Consider the following 27,478-nt stretch of genomic DNA (forward strand, 5'->3'; position numbering starts at 1 on the left):
GCCCCTGATACTGGGCGAACCGCGGGCCTGCGGCGAGACGCGATTGGACGACGTCGCCGCCGCTCGGCCGGCGGCCTGCTCGCGATTGGCCGAAGCGCCGCCGGGGGTTTGAATCGCAGCCCCGGTCCGGGAGGGTTCTGCCAAAGTGCCACGTTGGGCCCGGCAGCGGCGTGAGGAGCCGGCTCGGAGAGCCGACTCAGGCGCTCGCGCTCGGGCGCCGGCCGTTGGGGCGGTTGGGCGGCGCGAGGGAAGCCGGTCCGCGCTGTTCGCTGCGGGCCGCCCCTCGGCGGCGCCGGCGGCTGTGGTCGGGCGTCGCGGTGGAGCCTGGGCGGCGGCGCGTCCTGCCCGAGGGCGGCTCTGGCTGAGGGCGGAGGGGCCGGCGGAGAGCCCGGGGCAGCGGCTGAGGCGGGCCGGCGGCGGCGGGGGCCGCTGCCCCCGGAAGAGCCGGCCGAGATGCTGGCGGAAAACCTGGTGGAGGAGTTTGAGATGAAGGAGGACGAGCCGTGGTACGACCACCAGGACCTCCAGCAAGGTGAGGGTGCGGTCGCCAGGCGGGCCTGGCCAGGGCGGCCGCCGGCTTGAGGCTTCGCCTCCTGGCCGCGAAACTGTTAAAAAGTTGATTTTGCTCGGGGCCCCCCGACGCCAGGGCCGGGGAAGGTCTGGCGCTCACCTGGCGTTGGGACTGTCGCGTCTGCCGGTCCCGCGCGGGAGGACTGCGCCGCGCGGGCCTGGGCTCCTGCGCGGTAATCAGCATCCCCCGTCGTCCCCGCCACTGCTGCGTGTCCGGAGCTGACCGGGCGCCGGGGATTAACTGATTTAATCCCCACGGAGTTCCTCGGAGCGGCGAGGGGCGGCCCCTTCCCGGCTGTCCGCGTCGGGGAGGAACCACAGCCGGCGAGTCTGAGCTGCTGCAGGTGGTGGACCCGGCGTGGCAGCGCCGTGTGGCAGGAGTCGCGCACACATTTGATCCGCACAACAACTCCGTTGAGAGAGTAACTCATACTGTTTCCCTTTTCCAAATGGGTAACGCGGATGCTGAAGCGGCCAAGTGACTTCCCTCAAATGTGGGAGCAAGTCGTTTTTTGTTTTTTTGACTGATTTTTATTGTAGTATAGTTGATTTACAATACTCTGTTAGTTTCTGCTGTAGGGCAAAGTATTTTTGAACCCGCACACTCAGAATGAGGAGTCGTCCTGGTCACTGCTCAAACCCCTGTCTCTTCTTCGCCACCTGGTTTACAGCTTTCAGTTTGTGTTAGACGGGGTGAGAGGGGGGCTCCTTAGGTGTAGTTTACCTGATGCCAAGGGAATGACTTGAGGGCACTTCTACCTCAGCTGCTTCTTCACTTTGCCCCTACCTTATTAACAACAGGCATTCCTCTCTTGGCCTGTCGTGGATTTCCTGTCTCCAGAGAAATTTTTTTCAGGCATCTTCTATTTCAGCAATTCTGTGTAAGTCAAGTATTTCATCTCTCAACTGGCATAAAAAGTTAACATCTCATTTAGTTGAATATTAAATGGCCATGGTGTTTGTTCATGCTAACCATTGAACCTAGAGGGGGAAAGAATGTAGGCTTAAAAGACTCATACTTAGAAAATAAACATAAGGAACTCTTTTGGGGGAAGGTGATTTCTTAAATCAATATGTCGTGGCCTGTCGCTTAAATCAGAGTTTATATAGTCTTTATATAAGTTAAAGTTTATGTAAGGAATTATGCTTACATAGTCCAACCTGTTCAGTGGCTGCAGTGCAGTATTTGCCATCATATTCACAGCATCCACAAGGCAGATTTGTCTTACGTTTTAACCTGTTTTCAGAATGCCCCAGAAGGATTGATGGCCTAGTTTGATACTTTCACCAGAATTTATGAGGCAACCATTTTGCAATTGCAGTCTTTCCCTATAAAGAAATGAAGCAGTTTGCCCTATAATCAAAACTAAATAGTTTTCTTTACTGTATTTAGAAAGTGTACAGGTTTTTGTTTTTGTTTTTAATCTATCTAGCACAATACTTAGCACATAATAGAAACTCAATTTTAACATTTGTTGACCTGAACTGAGGCCCTCACACAGAATTATTGTTTTCATGGCCCTCTTCCACCAGGCACATTAGTCTACACTGCACTTCCCCCCTGTGGGAGGTTGTTAGGAACAACCACTTGTAATATTTCAACTTAACTGAGGAGCAAATGTAACATATTGAGGTTAGACATGGAACTCTGTAACCTCTGATTGAAATCAAGTCATCAGGTGTAAAAATTCAATGAAATCTTGAAGCGCACAGGTCCAAACTTCCTAGCACCAGTTTCCGTTTGGAATTTGGTCTGTTCTTTTCAGAGGACTTTTGTATCTGTTATCACAATGGACTTTGACATAACCCTGTGTGTCATTACCAAGTGTGTGGGGTAGTAATAGATGTGAAATTCCAAGTCACAACTGTGCATTTGGCCTGTGAAAGAATGAAGGCTACAGTGTGAATAGAAGGGTCTCTTTGTCCCACTCTCATTACATTATATGTTAACTCCTAAACTTGTAATGGATCTTTTGTTAATTTTTCAGAGATTGTATTTATTCTGTGCCAGGTGTTCAGTGAGGCACTAGGACTACAGGGCCTGTCCACAGGACAGACAGGATCCTGCTCCTTTACTAGGAATCTGTTGACTGGAGGTGCTGCCTCCTGGTGTGCCCGCTACAGTGCTTGGCAGTGGGTGGGCCCTCACTAGATAATTTTGCTGCTGAGTAAGGTTTGGGAGCAAGTCTGTCCTCTTAGACTGATAAGCAGATCTAGTGGGATTTTATCAAGTGCAGACACATGTCTGTTCATTTTTTAACATCCTCACTGTTAATTTTACTGAGCGCCTTATTTGAAGAGAGTTGCTAACACAGTACAGTTTTCTAAGATCCTGTGCTCAGTCATAGAACTACAGTTTTTTTTTTCTTCAGCAATAGAAGCATTACTTAAGTAGATTGAATCTCTTTACCAAAGTTTGCTTGGGGCCTTCTTTGTAAAAATTAAAATTGTTGAAAGTTTCTAACCTCAGAAGGCTGTGGTCTACCATTCATACCTTGTTAGAAACATGTGAAATTGTGTGCAGGCAGAAGAAGAAAACCCGTTGCTTTTATAAAACACTTTGAAGAGAGCTTCTTTTGTCAGAGGGCTGAGTTGACAGAGTAAGAATACTGACTGTGATCTCTGTGAGTAAGATCCTTTCTGGGACAGCAGGAGCCTTCTCTGTAGGTAATGATGGTGCTTGCTTTGAAATGTGCCCCTGAGAACAAGGTGGAAAGACTTCAGAGACTCGGTTTTCTTTTAGACCAGCTGCTGTTGTAATTGTCGTTTGACGAGCTGTACAAGCTTCGAATAAGGATTTGGGTTTCTACTGTATGGATCAGCAAATGAAATCTTAGTTTCAATTAAGATTTCTACTTTATAAGATGAGCACATTTTCCATATGAGCAACGAATTTGCTGAATCACTGTTTGGAGGGTCATTAAAACTGACACCATCATTTTTCTTGATGTTTATATTCAGATTTTTTGCTTTCCCAATTATAGTAACATCGGCAACAGGAGTTACACAGAAGCATCACCGGATGACGCATTTGTTTTTGTAATAGGAAAAACTTTCAGCCTTAACGTTATTGAATGAATGCTAGAGACTACAGCTAACATGGGAATATGTCATCCTCTTCAAAGAAAAACAACTGAAGAAAAATGTAATAGCAGTGAAATTTAAAGATTTCAGAATTCTGGAAGGAAGGAAGTTCTTTTTTAAAAATCACCTGACTGCTAGAGTTAATTTTTTACCTAGGGCATAGGGCTGAGTAGACTATCTGTTTAAAGCTAATAGTTTATATTGTTAAAATAGATTAGTATCACTTGCAAAGACTGATTAGTGGAAGAATATTAAACATAAAGGTATTGAAGTTGCAGTTCTCAAGCCTGCAGTAAATCTGCGGTATTTTTAGTGGTTGCCTACGCCAGTTCAAGAGGATTTAGAAAAGACAACCTCTTAATGAAAATCCTTTTTGTAAAGTGAGATGAACAGGTGTATAAAGCTTCAAAACTATATTGTTTCCTTTTCTTTTGTGTGTTAAGTAAGAATAAAGGACACTGAATATTCTCCCAGTCCCTCCACAAATTATTTAGAAAACCTTCTTGGGCTTGCTGCCAGCTTTTGGCTCCTTTTGGTAATGGAAGCCAGATGCTACACAACAGGAAATAAACTTCTTTTTTTTTTTTTTTAAAGACCAAAAAAGACTTTTGTCTTTAAACTAACAGATGAAGTAATATCCTATTATACAGTGTGACTTCACAGACGCTTTCTTGTAGTTGAGACTTGTTTTGCCAGAATACTATCCTCCACGTCCAATGAAATATTTAGACGACTGAGACTTCGGGTTACTGAGCCAGGCTTGGGTTTTGTTTAACTCAAAATAAGGATTGCGATAAGGACAAGTCTCAAATTCTTCTCTGTTTGATATTGACTGCAAGAGTGCTATACTTGGCATCTCTTCTGCGACAGCAGGAACAGGAAAGGTGCTCCTGGCTGATATTAAGTAACATAGGTAGTTTCCTAACTGAAGGAAATAGCTGTTCAGTTCAGTTCAGTTGCTCAGTCGTGTCCGACTCTTTGCGAAATAGCTGTAGATGGTCTCAAATTAGTCTTGTTTCTGGAAGAGGTTTTGGCTCAGGTTTTGGTTGCTGGATGAGAATATCTTTGGTGAGTCTCTGGTCTTTCCCAGTGAGGAATTACTTACCACTTTGTAGAAGGCCAGGAGAGACTTAAGTAATGTCTAGGTAACGTTTGCTTTGTCCTTAATAATTCAGCATGATGGTTCCTTTGTGGGGCTGTGTATACACATTACACACCCTATGAGTGTAAAATAATTATTTCTGGAAATCTCAGCTGTACGTAGTTCCTTTTTCATTTAGAGAAAACAAGATAACAACTTGCCTGGGGTTGTATATGCTTTCCCTGGCAGCACAGGCAGTAAAAGCCAAAGAGCTCAACTCTAGTTTCTCATTGTCATCTAGGAAAACAAGTAAAAAGACTGAGGAACTCTGTACCTTAAGCAAAGATGTGGACATCCCTGTCAACAAACTTAAAAGTGTGTAGATATGGATAATAGAGAATTGTAATGAGGGTGAAAGTTAGAATCTGTTGACAGGGATTTCTCTTTTGCTTATTATGACTCACCACGTGGAATTGGTCAGATCACTTTCTAAGCATCTCTGTGCTTCTTATTTGAAAATCTGAGTTAACTACCTTGAAAAGATATAAAAAATTAATGTCAAATGTTCGCAATGTTGAACAGTTTGTAAAGGGTTTCGATGTCTTGTGAATACAAGATATTATTTCATAGATTTGGTATATGAAGTCTTAAGTACATTAATAGACATTGTTAGTATTTAAATCACAAGAGAATGTATTTTAACACTGATCTACCAAAAGTATACTGTTTTAGTTTAAATGGGTGTAAGATGTTTTAAAATGAGCTGGAGTGGTATATCGTGGGTTTTGCTGCCTTCTGTTTTCCTTGTGAGGGAAAACTAACCAACCACAATGTTAATTATGCCCTCAAATGGCCAGTACCAGGTAACAAAAGTTGCTTTCCAGTTACCACTTATTCTGGGTTCAGTTCTAATATTGGTTTAATGAATTAAATGTTAAACCTTGTTTGTCAACCTCTAAAAATTGTTTTAAAATCATATGTGGTGAGGTTCCCTCTTTTGATAATAAGTGTAATAAGTATATTTTTCGACACTGGGTGAAATGACTTTCCAGTATACTTAGAATAAAATCTAAACTTTCCTTACCATGGCTGATAATACTTTCTGTAATCTGAACCGTACCTGCTCCTCCAGCTCCCATACCACTCTCCCCGGTGAGCTTCTGTCACACTGGCTTTATGTTGGGCAGCTGTTGTTCAGTCACTCGGTTGTGTCCAACTCTTTGTGACCCCATGAATCGCAGCACGCCAGGCTTCCCTGTCCATCACCAACTCGCGAGCTTGCTCAAACTCATGTCCATCAAGTCAGTGATGCCATCCAACCATCTCATCCTCTGTCGTCCCCTTCTCCCACCTTCAATCATTCCCAGCATCAGGGTCTTTTCAAATGAGTCAGTTCTTCGCATCAGGTGGCCAAAGTATTGGTGTTTCAGCTTCAGCATCAGTCATTCTATTGAATATTCAGACTAATCTCCTTTAGGATGGACTGGTTGGATCTCCTTGCAGTCCAAGGGACTCTCAAAAGTCTTCTCCAACACCACAGTTCAAAACCATCAGTTCTTTGGCACTCAGTTTTCTTTGTAGTCCAACTCTCACATGCATACAAGACTACTGGAAAAACCATAGCTTTGACTAGATGGACCTTGTTGGCAAAGTAACATCTCTGCTTTTTAGTAAGTTGTCTGCGTTGGTCATAACTTTTTCTTCCAAGGAGTAAGCATCTTTTAATTTCAAGGCTGCAATCACCATCTGCAGTGATTTTGAACATAAAAAAATAGTCTCTCACTGTTTCCCCATCTATTTGCCATGAAGTGATGGGACAGGATGCCATGATCTTTGTTTTCTGAATTTTGAGTTTCAAGCCAACCTTTTCACTCTCCTCTTTCACTTTCATCAAGATGCTCTTTAGTTCTTCTTCGCTTTCTTTCATAAGGGTGGTGTCTGCATATCTGAGGTTATTGACATTTCTCCCGGCAATCTTGATTCCAGCTTGTGCTTCATCCAGCCCAGCATTTCTCATACTGTACTCTGCATATAAGTTAAATAAGCAGGGTGACAATATATAGTCTTGACGTACTCCTTTCCCAATTTGGAACCAGTCTGCTGTTGCTTCTTGATTTGCATACAGATTTCTCAAGAGGCAGGTCAGGTGGTCTGGTATTCCAATCTCTTGAAGAATTTTCCACAGTTCGTTGTGATCCACACAGTCAAAGGCTTTGGCATAGTCAATAAAGCAGAAGTAGATGTTTCTCTGGAACTCTCTTGCTTTTTCGATGATCCAGCGTATGTTGGCAATATGATCCTGGTTCCTCTGCCTTTTCTAAATCCAGCTTGAACATGTGGAATTTCATAGTTCACGTACTGTTGAAACCTGGCTTGGAAAATTTTGAGCATTACTTTGCTAGTGTGTGAGATGAGTACAGTTGTGCAGTAGTATGAATATTCTTTGGCATTCCCTTTCTTTGGGATTGGAATGAAGACTGACCTTTTCCAGTCCTGTGGCCACTGCTGAGTTTTCCAAATTTGCTGGCATATTGAGTGCAGCACTTTCACAGCATCATCTTTTAGGATTTGAAATAGCTCAACTGGAATTCCATCACCTCCACCAGCTTTGTTCATAGTGATGCTTCCTAAGACCCACTTGACTTCTCATTCCAGGATGTCTGACTCTAGGTGAGTGATCACACCATTGTGGTTTTCTGGATCATGAAGATCTTTTTTGTATAGTCCTCTGTGTATTCTGGCCACCTTTTCTTAATATCTCCTGCTTCTGTTAGGTCCATACCATTTCTGTCCTTTATTGAGCCCATCTTTGCATGAAATGTTCCCTTGGTATCTCTGATTTTCTTGAAGAGATCTCTAGTCTTTCCCATTCTGTTATTTTCCTCTATTTCTTTGCACTGATCATTGAGGAAGACTTTCTTACCTCTCCTTGCTATTCTTTAGAACTCTGCATTCAAATGGATATATCTTTCCTTTTCTCCTTTGCCTTTCACTTCTTTTCTTTTCTCAGCTATTTGTAAGGCCTCCTCAGACCACCATTTTGCCTTTTTGCATTTCTTTTTCTTGGGGATGGTTTTGATCCCTGCCTCCTGTACAATGTCATGAACCTCTGTCCATAGTTCTTCAGGCACTCTTATCAGATCTAATCCCTTGAATCTATTTGTCACTTCCACTATATAAGCGTAAGGGATTTGATTTAGGTCATACCTGAATGGTCTAGTGGTTTTCCCTACTTTCTTCAATTTAAGTCTGAATTTGGCAATAGGGAGTTCATGATCTGAGCCACAGTCAGCTCCCAGTCTTGTTTTTGCTGACTGTATAGAGCTCCTCCATCTTTGGCTGCAAAGAATATAATCAGTCAGATTTCGGTGTTGGCCATCTGGTGATGTCCATGTGTAGGGTCTTCTCTGGTGCTGTTGGAAGAGGGTGTTTGCTATGACCAGTGTGTTCTCTTGGCAAAACTCTATTATCCTTTGCCCTGCTTCATTCCGTGCTCCAAGGCCGAATTTGCCTGTTACTCCAGGTGTTTCTTGACTGCTTTTGCATTCCAGTCCCCTATAATGAAAAGGACATCTTTTTCTGGTGTTAGTGCTAGAAGGTCTTGTAGGTCTTCACAGAACCGTTCAGCTTCTTCAGTATTACTGGTCGGGGCATAGACTTGGATTACTGTGATATTGAATGGTTTGCCTTGCAAACAAGCAGAGATCATTCTGTCATTTTTGAGATTGCATCTAAGTACTGCATTTCAGACTTTTGTTGACTATGAAGGCTACTCCATTTCTTGTAAGGGATTGTTGCCCACAGTAGTAGATATAATGGTAATCTGAGCTAAATTCACCCATCCCAGTCCATTTTATTTCACTGATTCCTAGAATGTCCAATTCCTAAATTGCCATCTCCTGTTTGACCATGTCCAGTTTGATTCATGGACCTAACATTCCATGTTCCTATGCAATATTGCTCTTTACAGCATCGGACTTTACTTCCATCACCAGTCACATCCACAATTGGGTGTTGTTTTTGCTTTGGCTCCATCTCTTCATTCTTTCTGGAGTTATTTCTCCACTGATCTCCAGTAGCATATTGGGCACCTACCGATCTGGGGGGTTCATCTTTCAGTGTCCTGTCTTTTTGCCTTTTCATACTGTTCATGGGGTTCTCAAGGCAAGAATACTGAAGTGTTTTTGCCATTCCCTTCTCCAGTGGACCATGTTTTGTCCACTCTGTTGTTCCAATTCTATTGTTTTCCTCTATTTCTTAGCATTGATCACTGAGGAAGGCTTTCTTATCTCTCCCTGCTATTCTTTAGAACTCTCCATTCAGATGTGTTTATCTTTCCTTTTCTCCTTTGCCTTTTGCTTCTCTTGTTTTCTCAGTTATTTGTTAGGCCACAGACAGCAATTTTGCTTCTGGCATTTCTTTCTCTTGATGGTTTTGATCACTGCCTCAGGTGCAGTGTTACAAACCTTCATCCATAGTTCTTCAGACACTGAGTCTGTCAGATCTAATCCCTTGAATCTATTTGTCACTTACATTGTATAACTGTAAGGGATTTGATATAAGTCATACCTACATGGCCTAGTGGTTTTGCCTACTTCATTTTAAGTCTGAATTTGGCAATAATTGTTCATGATCTGAGCCACTATCAGCTCTTGGTCTTGTTTTTGCTGACTTCATAGAGCTTCTTCATCTTTGGCTGCAAAGAATATATATAATTAGTCTGATGTCAGTATTGATGTCCATGTGTAAAGTCATCTCTTGTGTTGTTTTAAGACAATGTTTGCTATATCTAGTGTGTTCTCTTGACACAACTCTGTTAGCCTTCCCCCCTGTTTCGTTTTGTACTCCATGACCAAACTTGCCTGTTAATCCAGGTATCTCTTGACTTCCTACTTTTGCATTCCAGTCCCCTATGATGAAAAGGACATCTTCTTTTGGTGTTCATTCTCTAAGATCTTATAGGTCTTCATAGAACCATTCAACTTCAGCTTCTTTGGCACTAGTGGTTGGGGCATAGACTTGGATTACTGTGATATTGAATGGCTTGCCTTGGAAATGAACAGAGATCATTCTGTCGTTTTTGAGACTGCAACCAAGTACTGCATTTCAGACATGAAACTATGAGCCATGTTGGGCCGTACAGTGTGCCAGTTTCTTTCCCATCTTAGGACCTCTTCCTGGCGTTTTTGTGGTAAGATCCTCCTCCTTCAAGCTTTAGCTAAAACGTTTTCTTAGAGAGACTTCCATCATGATCTCCCTTTCTAAAACAAGAAAATCCTTTGTGCTTTATCATAAAACCTGGAAGTTTTTTTTCTTCTCTCTCACATAGCACATTTAATTGATTAACAAATCCTTTTAGCTCTACTTTCAAAACACATCTAATATTTGACACTTCTACTCATCTCCATCTCTCCCACTCTAGTCTAAACCACCACGATCTCTCACCCAGGTGACTGCAGTATTCCTGTCACCCTGCCGCCATCTTATTCCCTTTCAGCTGACTAAACCAGCAGCCAGAGTGGAGCTGGTCAAAAGCCTCAGATGGTTCCATTTTACTCAGTGAAAACCAGCATCTTGATCTCCTTAGTTTGGCTTTAACAAGCTGGCCATCCTTGGAACCCCTCTTTGTCTCCTGCTACCCCAGCCACAAAACACACACAGACACACACAGTGTGCTCAAGCCTCATTGGTTCCAGTCCTTTTATCGCCAGTCATGCTTCCTCCCAGGAATTTTGCTCTTCTTTTGCCTCTGCCTCGAATGCTGGTCCCCTCAGTAGATCTATGTGAATCACTTATTCAGTCCTTCACATCTGGAGTCTAATATCACCCTGTTGCCTGTTCTTTACTTTCAGCCTCCCACATCCATACCCTTCCTTCCCTCTTCCTTCTTTTTTTTTTAAGCATTTTTTGCTGTCTAGTATATATTTTTTCATGCTGTTTCTCCCATGAGAGTATAAGCTCCATGAGGGCAGGGAGTTTGCTAGCTGAGTTCATTTGTATATTCCCAGAATGATGTCTAGTATTATTGAATATATGCATACGGGTATGGATGAATAGTGTTTATCACAGTTTTCAAGTTTATTTACTTATTTGCTGTCTGACTTCCCCTGTAAATCTGGGAGTGTCAGGAAAGCAGGAACTTCATCCATTTATTCAGTATTCTAGCCAAATCTTAGCATGGTGTCTGTTAACAAAGCAGCAGTATGGTATGTGTGGTAACTCAGTCATCGCTCATGCTTTCATTGTGCTGTAGCAGTCAGCAACAAAGTCATTCACTTGTGAATCAATGAATACTAATAATAACTTTGCCTATGTACTGCTGCTTAGTTTGTAAAGTATTTCCTTATGTATTATTTCATTTGATTTTCACAGTCATATTTACAGGACAGTCATCTCTCTACACAAGAATACTAAATGTAGAGATGTTTAAAGTCACTCTATTTAAAGCGTTCACTTGGCAAATGGCAGTCAGAACTGAACTCCAGATTTTCCTACTCAGTTCAGTGCATTTTCCACTGTTATCAAAGGACCTCTCCAATTTACTATGCAGAAAAGTGTTTCAGGTACCTATGTTACAACTATTGTCCTTTTTTGTATCAGTAAATTTTTGTTTCTGGGATTATGTGTAACAGACTAATGCTGTCATATATGCACATATGCCTAAGAAGAGAGAGTGTTGAAAGTGAGGTTTAAAATGGAAATATAATTCTGTGTTAAATGAAAGTATGAGCTATGACTGAGTTACCACACAAACTTTCTGCTGCTTTGCTTATCTGGTTTTTTCATCTTGAAGAAGGAACGAAAAGAAATAGAAAAAATGAAAGAGACCTGCAGTAGTGTTCTTATCCGTTCCATTCCGTCGCTCAGTCGTGTCCGACTCTTTGTGACCCCGTGGACTGTAGCCTACCAGGCTTCTCCGTCCATGGGCTTCTCCAGGCAAGAATACTGGAGTGGGTTACGTTTCCTTCTCCAGGGGATCTTCCCGACCCAGGGATCGAACCCAGACCTCCCGCATTGGAGGCAGACGCTTTAACCTGTGAGCCACCAGGGAATCACTTATACCATTTTCCTTTTTTTGACTTAATTTGTAGTCCACTGAGGAGGCCAGGGTCTGTAACATACTTGCTTTGACAGTTGCATTCACAGCAGCCAAATTCATGGCACTTTAGGTTTGCCTGTACTTTGACAACTAATTATGATCTTAGACGTCACAATGCTGAATGATCATTCCTAAACAAATGAATACACCTCCATAAAGTACATCACTATTCTTCATGTCTTGTCAGTAAGGGTACATCGAGAGTACAGTATCTGGTAAAAGGCCCCATTGTCACTGAACTTTAAGTAGAATCGGGTTTCCTTCTGTGCCATTCCATCTTCCATTGAGATCTGACTTAAACTTTATACGTTGGGTTGGGTTTTGGTTCATTCTTATTTTAAGCCCTGGCTTATGTAAAATGTTGAAATGAGATCATTTGCACTACCGTAATAAGATTTGCTTGTTGTGCTAGATCTCCAACTTGCTGCTGAGCTTGGGAAGACATTACTGGATCGAAACACAGAGTTGGAGGATTCTCTTCAGCAGATGTACACAACCAATCAGGAACAGTTACAGGAAATCGAGGTAATTTACTCAACGGGAGAGTTACTTTTGAGGTATTGGCTGTCTCTGCTCTTATACCAATGGTATTCTACTGAAGTAACACTCGGAATTAAAAGTAATGTTTAATTTATAATGCAGACTTTTTTAGTGTAAAGAATCATTGGAAAGTGTATAGAGGTTGATTTTTACTGTCTTTAAGCTTTCTCAGTACATAAATCTGTTATGATGAAAGACATTTCTCTCTACCCCCTTGGTAAAGCATACCTAGAAGTAAATAGTCCAATATTTACCAATATGTGAAGCAAAATAAAGCTGTGAATATTACATTTAGTTTTTTATTTTTTTCTTTTAAAAATGAATTATGCAAAATTTAAGATATGCAAAAAGGTACAAGAGAAAAATACAGTGGGCACCCTTGTACCCACCAAGCAGACTGAGAAAGAAAACTGTCTGTTGAGACTCCCTCTGTAAACCCTGTTTGGCTACATCCCCTTCCCTTAACCAAATACCATCCTAAATTTGATGAAAATACCTGATTTCATAATACGAAAGATGCTGGCTTAAGGCTTTAAAATGGAAGTGCTGTCTTGCAAATGGTCCCATTAATGTAGCCCAACTATGTGTAGGCCAGATGACTGTAAAGATGATAGTTGTGAATATTAACCAAACAGTTGTCTCTCAGAACATTTCATGCCCCAAACTACCCTCCCACCTTAAAGAAGTCTTGCACTTAAATTGTAACTCCTTCCCCTCAAATTGATACAGTAGAACCAGGACTCTTACAAGTCTATGTGCAGAAAAATGTAGAAGACCTTAGAACACAGAAACCATTCATCATGGTCAGAACTTACTAGGCTCTGATTATATACTGAACCAGGTGCTAGAAATGCAAAGTAGAATGACATAGTCCTTGACTTCAATAGAAATTACAGATTTCAGTTTTTGAATATGAATAAACCTGTCATTAAAACAAAGACAAATTTATCATTTCAGTATTCTTACTTTTACATAGTGATCATAATTAAGATGCATACAGTAGATTGCCCTCCCCCCTTCTCAGGATTTATGAATTTAGCCAATGATGTGACAAAATATGCTTTTATAATTCTAGAAAGGTATACCTTATAATGATATTGAAGTCATCAACTATCATTTTAAGTATATTCTATATCAGAAGAGCATAGAACTTTCCATACCTAAAGTGGAATTTATTACTCATAGAATTGGGCAGAAACCTAAAAATGCAGGAAAACCAGGCATTTTTAAACTGTGATATTCAAGTGTCATACATAGTCAAGAAACTCATTCCTATTTTGTTTCATGGGCTTTGTTTTTCAACTGCTGGAAGATTTCATAGAGTGGTCCCAGGGGATATACCTGAAGTTTATCATGTACTGTTTGGCACATTTATTTGAATTTGGGTAGAGACATAGTCTTAATACCTTGTATTGGTGTTTTTCATGAAAGCACCTACAAATCACCATAACTGAATACTGTAGTGAATACTTATTTTAGCACATCTGCCAAATACAGATTTAAAAAGTGCAAACATTTGTATAGAGAATGATGCCTATTTGTTACTGTAAAGATTGAAAACACAATTGCTTTATGGTCTAAGTTACCTGTCTTTCTACTTTTGTTTTCTGTGGTATTGAAGATGATTAAACAATTAAAAGAGGTCATTGACATTCTGAAAAAAAGCCAAAGATCTTTGAGATTCTCCAAATCTATAAATAACACTCCACTATCTAATGTCTTCTGTAATATTTTTTTTTTCCTTAAAAAATATGTTTGTATTCAAGGTTTCACACAGATGTGGTACTGTGGCCCCAGCAGTCACCTCTCCCCAACCCCTGATTCTTATAAGATATTGGAAAGGATAATAGAAATGAAGTATCCAGGTCAGACCTTAATGATTAAATAAATATACAATCAACTATATGTATTAATATAAAGCTAGTTGAGTCAGTTTAACCTGGAGTACTTCCAGAAACATTTCCATAGATCTCTTGTTTCTGTAATGGACACACAGGTCCAGTGGTTCATAGACCAAGTGTTGTAGTATTCAGCATTTTACTCTTTATCCAAAGATATTTTTTGAGTAAGAACAAAGATTTCTTCTCTTTAGAAATCTTAGATTTCTTCTCTGCCATTATGGTTGACTTTTTTCTTTCTTTCTCTTTATAAATCGCTTCCTGAAAGTCAATAAGGAGTGGGATGAAATGGAGATGAAATGGCAATTCTGTCTAAACCCACTTACCAGCCAGGGGCCTCCTACAGACTAGACTTACTGCCTGCTCAATTTATACCTGTGCCCAGGCAGACTTGCAGATCATGACAGACTTCCAAGATCTCTATCCAATGCTACTGCTGCTAAGTCACTTCAGTCGTGTCCGACTCTGTGCGACCCCATAGACGGAAGCCCACCAGGCTCTCCCGTCCCTGAGATTCTCCAGGCAAGAACACTGGAGTGGGTTGCCATTTCCTTCTCCAATGTGTGAAAGTGAAAAGTGAAAGTGAAGTCACTCAGTCGTGTCCGACCCTTAGTGACCCCACGGACTGCAGCCTACCAGGCTCCTCCATCCATGGGATTTTCTAGGCAACAGTACTGGAGTGGCTTGCCATTGCCTTCTCCGCTCTATCCAATAGTCTATACCAAGGATGGCCTGAACACTCTCGTAAAAGTATCCGGGCAGCTGAAGAACCTGATTCTCTACTAAATGATGACCCATGCAGTATATATAGTGTCTCCTATCATTATACCCTTGGAGAGCCCCCTAAACTTTATGAGGACTCTTCCTTTAATTCAAACCTGATGTTTTTTTTTTTTTATCTTTTAAGTAAACTTAAAAAAATATACACATAGGGAAAAAGCACAATGCTAAGTCTGTAGTTCAGATAATTTTCATAAACATAACCTTGCAGCCAACACCCAGATGAGAAATGAGAAAGTGGGCTTCCTTGGTGGCTCAGTGGTAAAGAATCAGCCTGCCAGTGCAGGAGACATGGGTTCAATCCCTGGTCCGGGAAGATCCCACATACTATGGAGCAGCCAAGCCCTGTGCCACAGCTATTGAGCCTGCGCTCTGGAGCCCAGATGCCGCAACTACTGAAGCCCACTTGCCTAGAGCTTCTCGTGCTCTGCAACAAGAGAAGCCTCCACAATGAGAAATCCATGCATTACTGCTCTCTGCAACTAGAGAAAAGCCCGTGCAGCAGCAAAGACCCAGTACAGCCAAAAATTTAAAAACTAATAAAATTATAAAAAAAAGAAATAAGAACATTATCAGCTCTTCCAGTCACCACCCCCACTAAGCAGCACTCTAATACCCTTAGATTAGTTTAGCCTATCTTTGAACTTTGCATAAATGGAATCGCTTGTACAAGTTTTAAACTAACTTTTTAGAATGTTCATTGGAAATTTTCCTGATTTGAAAAGTAATACATGGTCATTTTTTAAATTTAGAAAATATATTGAAAGCCAAAAAGGAACCTCTTTACCAACCCAGAGAAATTTTAAATCATCCAGAAAATAGTCCTGGAACAAACTACTCAAGAATAGATGAAGAATGGTGAGGAACTGATGAAAATACTAGGATAAAATTCCCAAAACTGTGACTCATTATGGAAATAGACAACTAGGAAACTGTCAAAGGATATTTTCTCAGTAGAACAAGTATGCTTTCAAAAACTGTTCGTGGGTTTCAAACAGTCCTCATAAAAATTGATCAGTATTTTGTTAGGCATTGTGTTTTTTTTAAAAAAAGATTAAGCTTTGAAAGTAATGATTGGCTCCAGAGATGCCTATACTGTGTGGCTTTTACTCTGCATCTAATTTTTTAAGATTCCACAGCAATTTTTTTTTTCTTGGCTGAAGAGAAGGAGAGAAGCTTTGGAGAATAATGAGATCTGACACCATCAAAAACGATTGGATTCTCTTAAAGTTTCTGACAGTTGTGTGAGCAGCCTACAGCCTTGAGTATTTTTTGCTTCTCTGCTTGGAAACCTGCGTTATCCCCACAGGAGTCAAAGGAGTCTGGCCTTAGGGGCCTTTATTTCAAGAGCTCATGTCTTCCTTGAAAACTTAAAAGCGTTTCATGCTTCCCCTACTACATTTATCAATATTCTACTGTATATTATACTTATTTCTTGATTTGTTTTATTCTCCTTCTCTCCCCGCCCCACCTTTCCTCCCCATTTGAAGGCTGTTGCTGTGTTTATTCATGGTCTTTCAAACATAGTAGATAATCAATGAGTACTTGTTCAAATCAGTATCTTAACAGAGGACAGATAAGCAGTTTACAAAGCACTTCCAATAATTCCTAAATGTTTCCACCTCTGGAGATTTTGAAAGGAAATGGAAGGAGCTCTGACCTCAGTGTTAGAGGATTCAGACTTCAAACCTCAATTCCATGGCAAATAGCTAGATTTTCAGTTCAGTTCAGTTTAGTCGCTCAGTCATGTCCGACTCTTTGCGACCCCATGGACTGCAGCACGCCAGACCCATCACCAACTCCTGAAGCTGGCTCAAACTCATGTCCATTGCATCGGTGATGCCATTCAACCATCTCATCCTCTGTCTTCCCCTTCTCCTCCTGCCTTCAGTCTTTCCCAGCATCAGGGTCTTTTCACATAAGTCAGTTATTCCTATCAGGTGGCCAAAGTATTGGAGTTTCAGCTTCAGCATCAGTCCTTCCAATGAATATTCAGGGCTGATCTCGTTTAGAATGGACTGGTTGTATCTCCTTGCAGTCCAAGGGACTCCCAAGACTCTTCTCCAACACCACAGTTCAAAAGCACCAATTCTTTGGCACTCAGCTTTCTTTATAGTCCAACTTTCACTTGCATACATGACTACTGGAAAAACCATAGCTTTGACTAGACAGACCTTTGTTGACAAAGTAATGTCTCTGCTTTTTAGTAAGCTGTCTGGGTTGGTCATAACTTTTTCTTCCAAGGAGTAAGCGTCTTTTAATTTCATGGCTGCAGTCACCATCTGCAGTGATTTGGAAGGCTAAAATATAAAGTCTGACACTGTTTCCACTGTTTCCCTATCTATTTGCCATGAAGTGATGGGACTGGATGCCATGATCTTGGTTTTCTGAATGTTGAGTTTTCAGCCAACTTTTTCACTCTCCTCTTTCACTTTCATCAAGAGGCTCTTTGTTCTTCTTTGCTTTGTGCCATTATGGTGGTGTCGCCTACATATCTGAGGTTATTGATATTTCTCCCAACAGTCTTGATTCCAGCTTGTGTTTCATCCAGTCCAGCATTTCTCATGATATACTCTGCATATAAGTTAAATAAGCAGGGTGACAATATACAGCCTTGACATACTCCTTTCCCGGTTTGGAACAAGTCTGTTCTGGTTCCAGTCAGACTCCTTTGTTATTCCATGTCCAGTTCTAACTGTTGCTTCTTGACCTGCATACAGATTTCTCAAGAGGCAGGTTAGGTGGTCTGGTATTTCCATCTCTTGATGAATTTTCCATAGTTTGCTGTGATCCACACAGTCAAAGGCTTTGGCATAGTCAATAAAGCAGAAGTGGACGTTTTTCTGGAACTCTCTTGCTTTTTAGATGATCCAGTGGATGTTGGCAATTTGATATCTGGTTCCTCTGCCTTTTCTAAATCCAGCTTGAACATCTGGAAGTTCACAATTCACTTACTATTGAAGCCTGGCTTAGAGAAGTTTGAACATTACTTTACTAGTGTGTGAGATGAGTGCAGTTGTGCAGTAGTTTGAGCATTCTTTGGCTAGATTTTAGGCCAGTGAATTACCTCTCAGATCCTGTTTGCTCTGCTGTGTAATGGTGATAAGAACGCTTGCACGACATTGGCACAGGGCTGTTCTGAGGTGATTAAATGATATATACACTTATATATATGTGAGTGTATATATTTTGGACAGTATGAATTGTTGCACTGTTGATCTATGTTTCAAGAATTTTAGTAATGAAAGAATCTTAATTCTGAAAAAAAAAATCCTTTTCAATTACTGGAAAGTAGATCTAAATTAAAACAAGCAAAGCTTTTAATAATGAGATTATAAGTGGTTTTTATTTTCATATTTCATACTTTTTAAATTCTTCATAAATTTCCTCCAAGGGAAATGTAGTATTTTAATCAGGGGAGAGAGATTTTTCAAAGGTAGTGGGAAACATTTCTTTAGTGTTGTAGAAGGTCATTTTGATACTAAATTCAGAGGAGTTGAGCTGTAATCTTCAGTATAAGGATAATCCCAACACTACTTAAAAGCCAAATTTCCATTCCATTCCTTATGAGTGTTTGGCTGTGTCTGTCTTTTCCAGCATTCCGGGTCAGGGTTCTACAGTTGCAAATAGGTGTTAATTAATCCTCCTGTCCTTTTTCAAAGGTTTGCCACAATTATAAAGACAGCCTGCTTATAGGTTCTTCACATAACCTGAACCTTATACTCCTAAAAGGTGTATACTCCTTGAGCTGACATTCTGTACATATTCTAAGACATTTGGGAGACAACCCATGGAACTTAAACTTTGATACTCTTGCCTATAAGTTGACATTTTTGCCTATGATTTTGCTACCTCCATGTTCCCCTTCTGCCACTGTTTTGCTTAAATATCCCCTCATCACTCTCCCCTGTTTAATATGGCAAATACTTGTGTACTCAAGCTCTTTTTGGCACTTGAATTTTAGGATCTCTGCAGTCCAGGCAGATTCATTTGAGGCTGTGATCAAAGATTCTGAATTGGAAAAAACCAGAACATAGGAAGCATAGCCATGCCTTTAAATAAAGGGTCGAAAATAGGCTAACCCCATTTCCTTGTAGAATTGGAAAAATTTGATTAAATACTAATTTGAAGTTTTAGAGGCCAACCTTAAAGCAATGTCTGACTACATGGATTCTGATTCTCTCGTCTCATATCACTGCTTGCTGAGAGGGCTCAACATTTTCCTTAGAAGTTGCTGACCAGTTTAGTCAGACTCCTTTGTTAGGTAACCTATCACAGAGTCTTGGAGAAGTAAAGGGCTTTTCTGTTTAGCTTTGATTTAATAATAATAATAAGATTAAACTCCTACTACATGAAAACAAGCTCCCTGCCATTCTTCAGATTGTCCTTAAAGCCAAGTCATCTAAGACCAAAATATCACAGGTTCTTCCTATATGGTTTCATTGTGTTTTCCCACCCCTCCACAGGTTTTTATATATCAAATAAGGGGCACCTACTGTAGTTTTGTAAACAGCCTCTTTGTACTTACGTGCTGACTTGTTTCCTTTTTACTGGCCACAAATCTAATTTGAACATTGTATTTTTAAAAAGGTTCAATATCTTGGCGCCCATGTAAGAGAGACTGGTTAAAAAAAAGTCTGTTTCAGATTGCTGGGGCATAACTGTGCCATGGGGAATAAACACAGAGAAATTATCTGTAAATGGAGCTAGGAAGGAAGAATTAGTGACTAATAGGGCCTTTTCCCAAAAGGGCTATAGCCAAAGCTCTTCTCAGCTCTTCTCAGCATTCCAGCAGTCTGAGTTGTGGTACTGGGTGTGATAATCTGTTGTGAAGAGAGGTCTAGAGATTGTCAGTTACCAATATTTTTTTAGTCCCTATTGTGTATCAAGAATTGTGCTAAATGGACTAGATATATAAGAGGCTTCCCTTCTTCAAGGAAGATTAGAAAGATTATGATGTTAACAAGTAAGCAGTTTGGTTGTTTATTAAGTGCAAAGTATTTTGAGAGAAATTATTCCATAACATCTTATGGAAAAACCCAAACGAACTTTTTGGCCAACCCAACGACAGTGTCCCTTGGGAGTGGTACTGCTTTGAACAGGGTGGCCTAGAAAGGGTTCTGAAGCCTTTATGTTTGCATGGAGGCCTAAAGGATAATCTTGAGTGTTTTAGCCATCTTTATGCTGTGGATCCCTTTGGCTTTCTAGTGACTCTGTGATGACCCTCTTAAAATACATAAAATACACAGAATTACAAAGGGAATTGGTTATATTGAAATGACTATAAAAATACTGAAAAAAAATTCTGATATATTAACATGTTTATTAATACATTAAATATCAAAATCAAATGGTAATCTTAAAAACTGTAATTTCAAATAGTGATGAAATAAATCAGGATTTCTACAACCACTATCATGTGATAACTGTGGTTTCTGGTGGTGATGAACTCCTAAGGATTCCAAGGGGTCGAAAAGAGTTGATTTCAGGGAATTATGACTGTAGGAACATGTCACAATATAACATGATAAAGAGTGCTGTTGTTTTTCCATTTCTGAGATCAACATTTCTCTAATTGTGATCCACGGACCACTTATACTAACATCACCTGGGGTTTTTACTAAAAATGCAGAATCCTGGTTCAGTCCCAGTCTCATGGACTCAGTTTTAGGGGAAAGGGGCCAAGGTTCTTATACTTTTATAAATACCCTAGATGAATTTTAGCACATGAAAAGTTTGAAAACTTAACTGTAAATAAGAATGAAATAGCTGCTCTTATTGAGCAGTTTTACCATTTGCAAGATACCGTGCTAAAAACCCTTCCCTCATTAACCTCACAGCAGCTTTGTGAGATAGGTGATGATGGAATTTCACCTGAGAAAAACTGAGTTCCTTATAGAAGTCATCCAGTTAGAAATGGCAAGGTGGGACTCCAAACCAAATTCCAACCCCACAGCCTGTGCTCTTAGCTACTCTACTGCTGCCCCCCTTCAGGCCGTCTCTCTTCCTCTGGTCCTCTGCCTACCAAGAGTTCCATGGGCACTGGCCTCCCACCTGCTCTTTAGGGGCAGATCCTAAGGAGGATGTGAATAATCCAGTTAGTGGGCAGGAATATCTCTTGTTGTAAATTAATAATTAGTGTCTGGTCTATGCTGCAACCAGGAATTGCAGGTTCGATCCCTGGGTCTAGAAGATCCCCTGGAGAAGGAAATGGCAACCCACTCCAGTATTCTTGCCTGGGAAACCCCATGGGCAGAGGAGCCTGGCAGGTTACTGTGCATTGGGTCACAAAAGAGTCAGACATAACTTAGTGACTAAACACACACACGCTATGTATTAGACTTTTAGATTGTTGTGAATTGTCCCAAAGAATACTTGAGACCTTTGTTGTTTAGTTGCTAAGTCGTGTCTGACTCTTTGTGACCCCGTGGACTAAGCATACCAGCCTCTTCTGTCCTCATCTTTTACCCGGAGTTTGCTCAAGTTCATGTCTATTGAGTCTGTGATGCTATCTTAATGATCTCATACTCTGCTGCTCTCTTCTGCTTTTGCCTTCAATCTTTCCCAGCATCAGGGTCTTTTCCAGTAAGTCTGCTCTTCGCATCAGGTGGCCAAACTATGCTTCAGCTTTAGGATCAGTCCTTCCAATGAATATTCAGGGTTGATTTTCTTTGGGATTGACTGGTTTCATGTCCTTGTAGTCCAAGGGATTCTCAAGAGTCTTTTGCAGCACAGTTCGAAGCACTCAGCTTTCTTTATGGTCTTTTTTTCACTTTTTTTTTTTCTTTATGGTCCAGTTGTTACATCTGTACAGGACTACTGGAAAAAACCATAGATTGACTATACAGATCTTTGTTGGCAAAGTGATGTCTCTGCTTTTTAATATGCTGTCTAGGCTTGTCACAGTTTCCTTCCTCAGTCATGTCCGACTCTTTGCGACCTCATGGAGTATAACTTGCCAGACTTCTCTTTCCATGGAATTTTCCTGGCAAGAATACTGGAGTGGGTTGCTACTTCCTTCTGCAGGGGATCTTCCCAACCCAGGGATCAAACCCAAGTCTCCCACATCTCCTGCATTGCAGGAAAATTTTTTATTGCTGAGCCACAGGGGAAGCTCTGCTTGAGACCTTATACTTGACATAAATTAGCCTGCAGAATGTCTGCAGCTGTTAAACACATTTCTGTATTCTAAATCTTTTTTCCACTCCAGTGTTCTGAAGAGATTGAGCACATTCCCATCAGTGACAGGAACCCACCAGGACATTGCTAGACAGAGGGAAGGATTAAGGGCACACCTCTAGGAGAGGCTGGTGGGGACTGAGGGAGTGAAGTAAACAGGCTTTCACAGGGGCTATGCCTTGTGGTCATTCCCTCTCATTTAATACTTTCAGTCCTACGAAGTGAAAGTCGCTCAGCTGTGTCCGACTCTGAGACTCCATGGACTATACAGTCCATGGAATTCTCTAGGCCAGAATACTAGAGTGGGTAGCCTTTCCCTTCTCCGGGGGATCTTCCTAACCCAGGGATCAAACCCAGGTCTCCCACATTGTAGGCGGATTCTTTACCAGCTGAGCCACAAGGGAAGCCCAAGAATACTGGAGTGGGTAGCCTATCCCTTCTCCAGGGGATCTTTCCGATCCAGGAGTCAACTGGGGTCTCGTGCATTGCAGGCAGATTCTTAACCAACTTAGCTATGAGGGAAGCCCCTTCAGTCCTACAAGGTAGGCATTAACTGATCCACAATTCATTTTTAATTCTGAACCCAAAAAGTTCTATAAAAACAATATTTTTTTTTTCCCAAGTGCAGCAAATTCATTTGACAGCAAACCTTCACCTGAACTCGTATGAGGCTTTCTGTAATCTTTACTCATACTCTTTGATGAGAATATTAAATCTTGATTACAGGGTTTTACCCAGCCCTCACTGAGGATGGTATAAAGTGTGTGTTGTCTTCCTAAAATTCAAAGAATTTTCCAGAGCATTCTCAGCCAAGAATTTCAGGGTATGAAAAGGTATGAGAATGAAGTGTTTTCTCAACACATCGCTACTGAACTGTGTTTTGAAAAACGACCTCATATACTTTTTTCAACTCTGCCACACTGCCATTTAGAGAGCCCGTTGAAAGTCATATAGCCTGTTCTTTGAAAGAAGTCCATTAGCTTTGCAAATACTTAACAGATGTGTCTGAAGATCCTCAAGAAAGTATTTTTAAAGTTGTGTCTTTGGTCTGTTACCATTTGGTCATTGGTCTTCAGACTTACCTTTTGCCTCTTTCTGGTTGGGCCCCAGAGAAATATTATGACTGTTTCATTTGGATTATATACAGTGTTTCAGTCTTCAGCTGGAGTCCAGTGGCAGGGGGAGTGGGGGAGATGCAGCGGGTAGGGAATCAAGGTAAAGTGACAGTGAGGCATTAAAATTGATTATTCCCTTTTATCCTCGGCCAGTTGGAAGGCACCCTTAGCAAAATAAATAATCTGGCAGATTTCTCACAAATAAGGAGGATTATGATGACAACATTCTCACAGAATTAAAAATATTGTTGAATAATATTAAGTTAAAGTATCTTTTTCTGGTTAAATCAATATTTTTCCCCTATTCTTTGTCCAGAATATCTCATCTAGAAGAAAGAAATAAAATATTTTTCAAGCAAAAATCATCTAAAATCCTCCCACTTAGGCTTTCCTTATTTCTGTAAAACACATTTTTGCTTAAAACTTTGCTCATGTGTTCCAAGCTTTTTCTTTTGTGGGATTATCATGTCTTAGATTTTCCTGTCAAACATTAATTTTATGTGTGTTTTGTGCTTTGTAAGAGTAGACCAGCCTAAAATGTATTGATGAGCTTTAGGGGAACTAAACATATAAAGGATGGCCTGTACTCAGTTCCTTTTAAGAAAAGTAGTTTAATTGAGATTTTAAGTTCTTCATTTCGTAAAATAAACTTGTGGTATTGTGGTATCATGAAAACTATATATTTGACCTTTGTCCCCATGTCCTGAATCGCTTGGAATTTCCTGAATGATAGAATGAGACTGGTCGCCAGAGGAGCCGACCACATGATTAGAGGGTTAGAACTTTCAGCCCAGTCCCCTGCCTCTGCAGAGGGGACAGGGACTTGAATCAAGTTTGTTCACCAGTGGCCCATGATTTAATTAATCATGCCTGTGCCCTGAAGCTTCAGTAAAACTCTGAAAGGAAACTAAGGGGTTTCCAGGGAGGGTGGTGCATCTGAGAGGAACAAAGCGGTAAGTGTAAGTAAATCCCTTTCCCAAGCTCTGTGAGTTGTTTTAGCAGATTATTAAACCTGAGGGGAGGTCATGGGAATTCCCAAATTTATAGCTATTTGGTCGAGAGGACGGGTGGTCCCAGGACTTACCGCTGGTACCTGAATTGGGGGCAGTTTTGTGGAACTGAGCCCTTATCACTCCAGGTAGTGTCAGAATTGAATCGCAGGATACATTCTACACTATACCTGGAACACTGCAGGTATCCGACATGTTTAATGTGTAACCTGGTCACAATGATTTCTCCCAGTATCTGACCAAGCAGGTGGAGCTTCTGCGGCAGATGAATGAACAGCATGCGAAGGTTTATGAGCAATTAGATGTCACCGCGAGGGAGCTGGAAGAAACAAATCAAAAGCTCGTTGCTGACAGCAAGGCCTCACAGCAAAAGATTCTGAGGTAAATTTTTTAGAATCCATTGAAGAAGCCCTAGGGGAAGTCATTTAGTATAAATTAGAATAGAACATGGCTGTAGTGGGTTCAGGTCAGTCTGGGGTAAGCTTTAATTCAATTCTCTATGGAGAATAGAGATTAAATAGAAGTCTTTTCCAATTATAAAAGCCCAGTTTGAGTGGTTGCCAACTAAGCTCTCCTCACTGCTTATGCCTTTAATTTAATATGACAAGCTGCAATTGGCTTCTGTCTGTTCCTCACAGTCTGACTGAAACAATTGAATGCCTGCAAATGAACATTGATCACCTCCAGAGCCAAGTGGAGGAGCTGAAATCATCTAGCCAAAGGAGAAGGAGCCAGGGGAGGCATGACCAGGAGAAATCGGCACCCAGCTTCTCGTCTTTGAAAGAGCTGTATGACCTCCGCCAGTAAGAGCCCACCTTCCATTTGCAAGCAGGAGAACATCTCATGTCATTGGCACATTCTGGATCCCAGTAGATTAAAAGTACCCTTTTAGGAAATGCAGCTTGGCTATTAGACTACCAGTGGTTTGAAAAAAACCACTTAAACATACAAGTGATAGTTTTTGTTGTTGTTATTGTTTAGTCCAATGAAATTTCAGTAAAACAAAATCCAGGCAAACGGAAGGGTTGTTTTTTTTTTGCCTGCAGAAAGCCTTTTACACTTTAGACTTTGGAGATTGAATCTTCATTTAAGAACTATTTCTTGAACACCTGTGGTAAGGCAGGTGCTATGCCAGATGTGAGGAGTGGTGAGCAAAACAGAGTTCCTGCCCTCATGGAGCTTTCAGTCTCAGGAAGAAACAGGTAGGAAATAAGTACAGTTACAAGTTGCCCAGGACTCTGACCAGGAGAGAGACCAGCTGGTGCATTTGGTGGGCCTCAACCTGACTGTTCATCAGATCGCCGTCAGGCCTAATCAGAATCTCTAGGTGTGAGTAAAAAGGCTGTTCAGGTGATTCTGATGTATGTTCTTGGTATAAAATCACTGCAGCAATGGTTCTCAATCTTAGCTGCATATTATGAATCATAGGAAGAGCTTTAAAAAAAACAAACCCTCTAGTCCAGGTGGCAGACCAGCTAGGTCAGAATCTATGGTATTGGGACCCAGGCGTCAGTATGTTTTAGGACTGCCCAGGTGATTCTAATCTGCAGCCAAGACTGAGCGCCACTGCCTGTTCTGATTTCCTTGAACAATTTCAGTCATACTGCTGGTCTTTGGGAATGGATGTTCTGTAGCATTTTTAATGTTTTAAAAAAGATTAATTACAAAAGTTATGTTTTCTTCCATGTGTTGTCAGCCTCACACATTCATTTTAGCCACTGCTCTAGGGTGGAATAGGCAAAAAATCAGTCATATCACAGCTCCTCAGAAATACGTAGTTGGAAAAAAATCATCAGCCTCCCTCTTTGCATTCTCAGTCGGCCTGTATAAGAGTCTTTCAATATTTCCCCCAGGCACTTCGTGTACGATCATGTGTTTGCCGAGAAGATCACTTCCTTACCAAGTGAGCAAAGCCCCGATGAAGAAGAAAACGAGCATTTGAAGAAAACAGTGACAATGCTGCAGGCCCAGCTGAGCCTGGAGCGGCAGAAGCGGGTGAGCATGGAGGAGGAGTACGGGCTCGTGCTGAAGGAGAACAGCGAGCTGGAGCAGCAGCTGGGGGCCACGGGCGCCTACCGAGCCCGCGCGCTGGAGCTGGAGGCGGAGGTGGCGGAGATGCGGCAAATGTTGCAGGCGGAGCATCCTTTTGTGAACGGGGTGGAGAAGCTGGTGCCGGACTCTCTGTTTGTCCCTTTCAAAGAGCCCGGCCAGAGCCTGCTGGACGAGATGCTCCTGACCGTGCCCGAAGCGCACAGGAAGCCTCTCAAGCGCAGCAGCAGCGAGACGGTGCTGAGCAGCCTGGCGGGCAGCGACACCGTGAGGGGCCACGAGGAGACCTGCATCCGCCGGGCGCAGGCGGTGAAGCAGAGGGGCATCTCCCTTCTGCACGAGGTGGACACACAGTACAGCGCCCTGAAGGCCAAGTACGAGGAGCTGCTGAAGAAGTGCCAGCAGGAGGAGGACAGCCTGTCCCACAAGGCTGTGCAGACCTCCCGGGCTCCCGCCAAGGACCTGGCTGCCGTGAACGCCCAGCCCAAGCCCAGCACCCTCAGCTGGGACCCGGCCTCTGTCGCCCCAGAGCTCATCAGCTCCCCTACCACCTCGACGCCGCCGGAATACAAAGCGCTTTTTAAGGAGATCTTTAGTTGCATCAAGAAAACTAAACAGGAGATAGATGAACAGAGAACCAAATACCGATCTCTCTCCTCTCATTCCTAAGTGAACCACCAGCTCCACGACCAACTGGCCTGTTTCCTGTTACCTCTCTCTCCCACTCACACAAGTGTGTGTCGACTGCAAAGCCTGATGTTGCTCCTAACGCTGGCCTCATTGCTTTGCTTATTTATTAGCAAATGCATAGAGTGAGGAAGGAAGGTGGCTCCTGGTGGCAGTTGTATAATCCAATTCGTTTAAGCTCCTCAGGAAATCCCATGACAGACTGGCCTCTGGCTAGTGCGATGATTAGGTTGCAGTTCCTTGAAAAGCCCCAGAACCAGTGGAGGGAGGATCTGTGCCCCTGGAGAAGTAGGCCTGGAGTAACTGTAGTATGTAGTATATATAATATACTGTATATTAGATAGGGGAAATGGCAGAGTTGAAACAAAGCTAATACAATTCCTGCT

At 41.6% G+C, this 27,478-nt stretch overlaps 1 protein-coding gene across 1 annotated transcript; it reads left to right on the plus strand.

The window, feature by feature from the left end:
* The first annotated feature begins 120 nt into the window (after window positions 1-120).
* Window positions 121-27,198, plus strand: CDR2 (cerebellar degeneration related protein 2). Its single transcript, XM_055409658.2, has 5 exons — window positions 121-532; window positions 12,247-12,359; window positions 24,589-24,737; window positions 24,995-25,159; window positions 26,210-27,198. The coding sequence occupies exons 1-5, from the start codon at window positions 454-456 to the stop codon at window positions 27,072-27,074; spliced, it is 1,371 nt and encodes a 456-aa protein (XP_055265633.1). The 5' UTR covers window positions 121-453; the 3' UTR covers window positions 27,075-27,198.
* The last annotated feature ends 280 nt before the right edge of the window (window positions 27,199-27,478 follow it).

The sequence above is a fragment of the Moschus berezovskii genome, chromosome 27 (genome assembly GCF_049115385.1).
Source record: "Moschus berezovskii isolate FMDL1 chromosome 27, NW_MosBer_1.0, whole genome shotgun sequence".
Classification (NCBI taxonomy): domain Eukaryota; kingdom Metazoa; phylum Chordata; class Mammalia; order Artiodactyla; family Moschidae; genus Moschus; species Moschus berezovskii.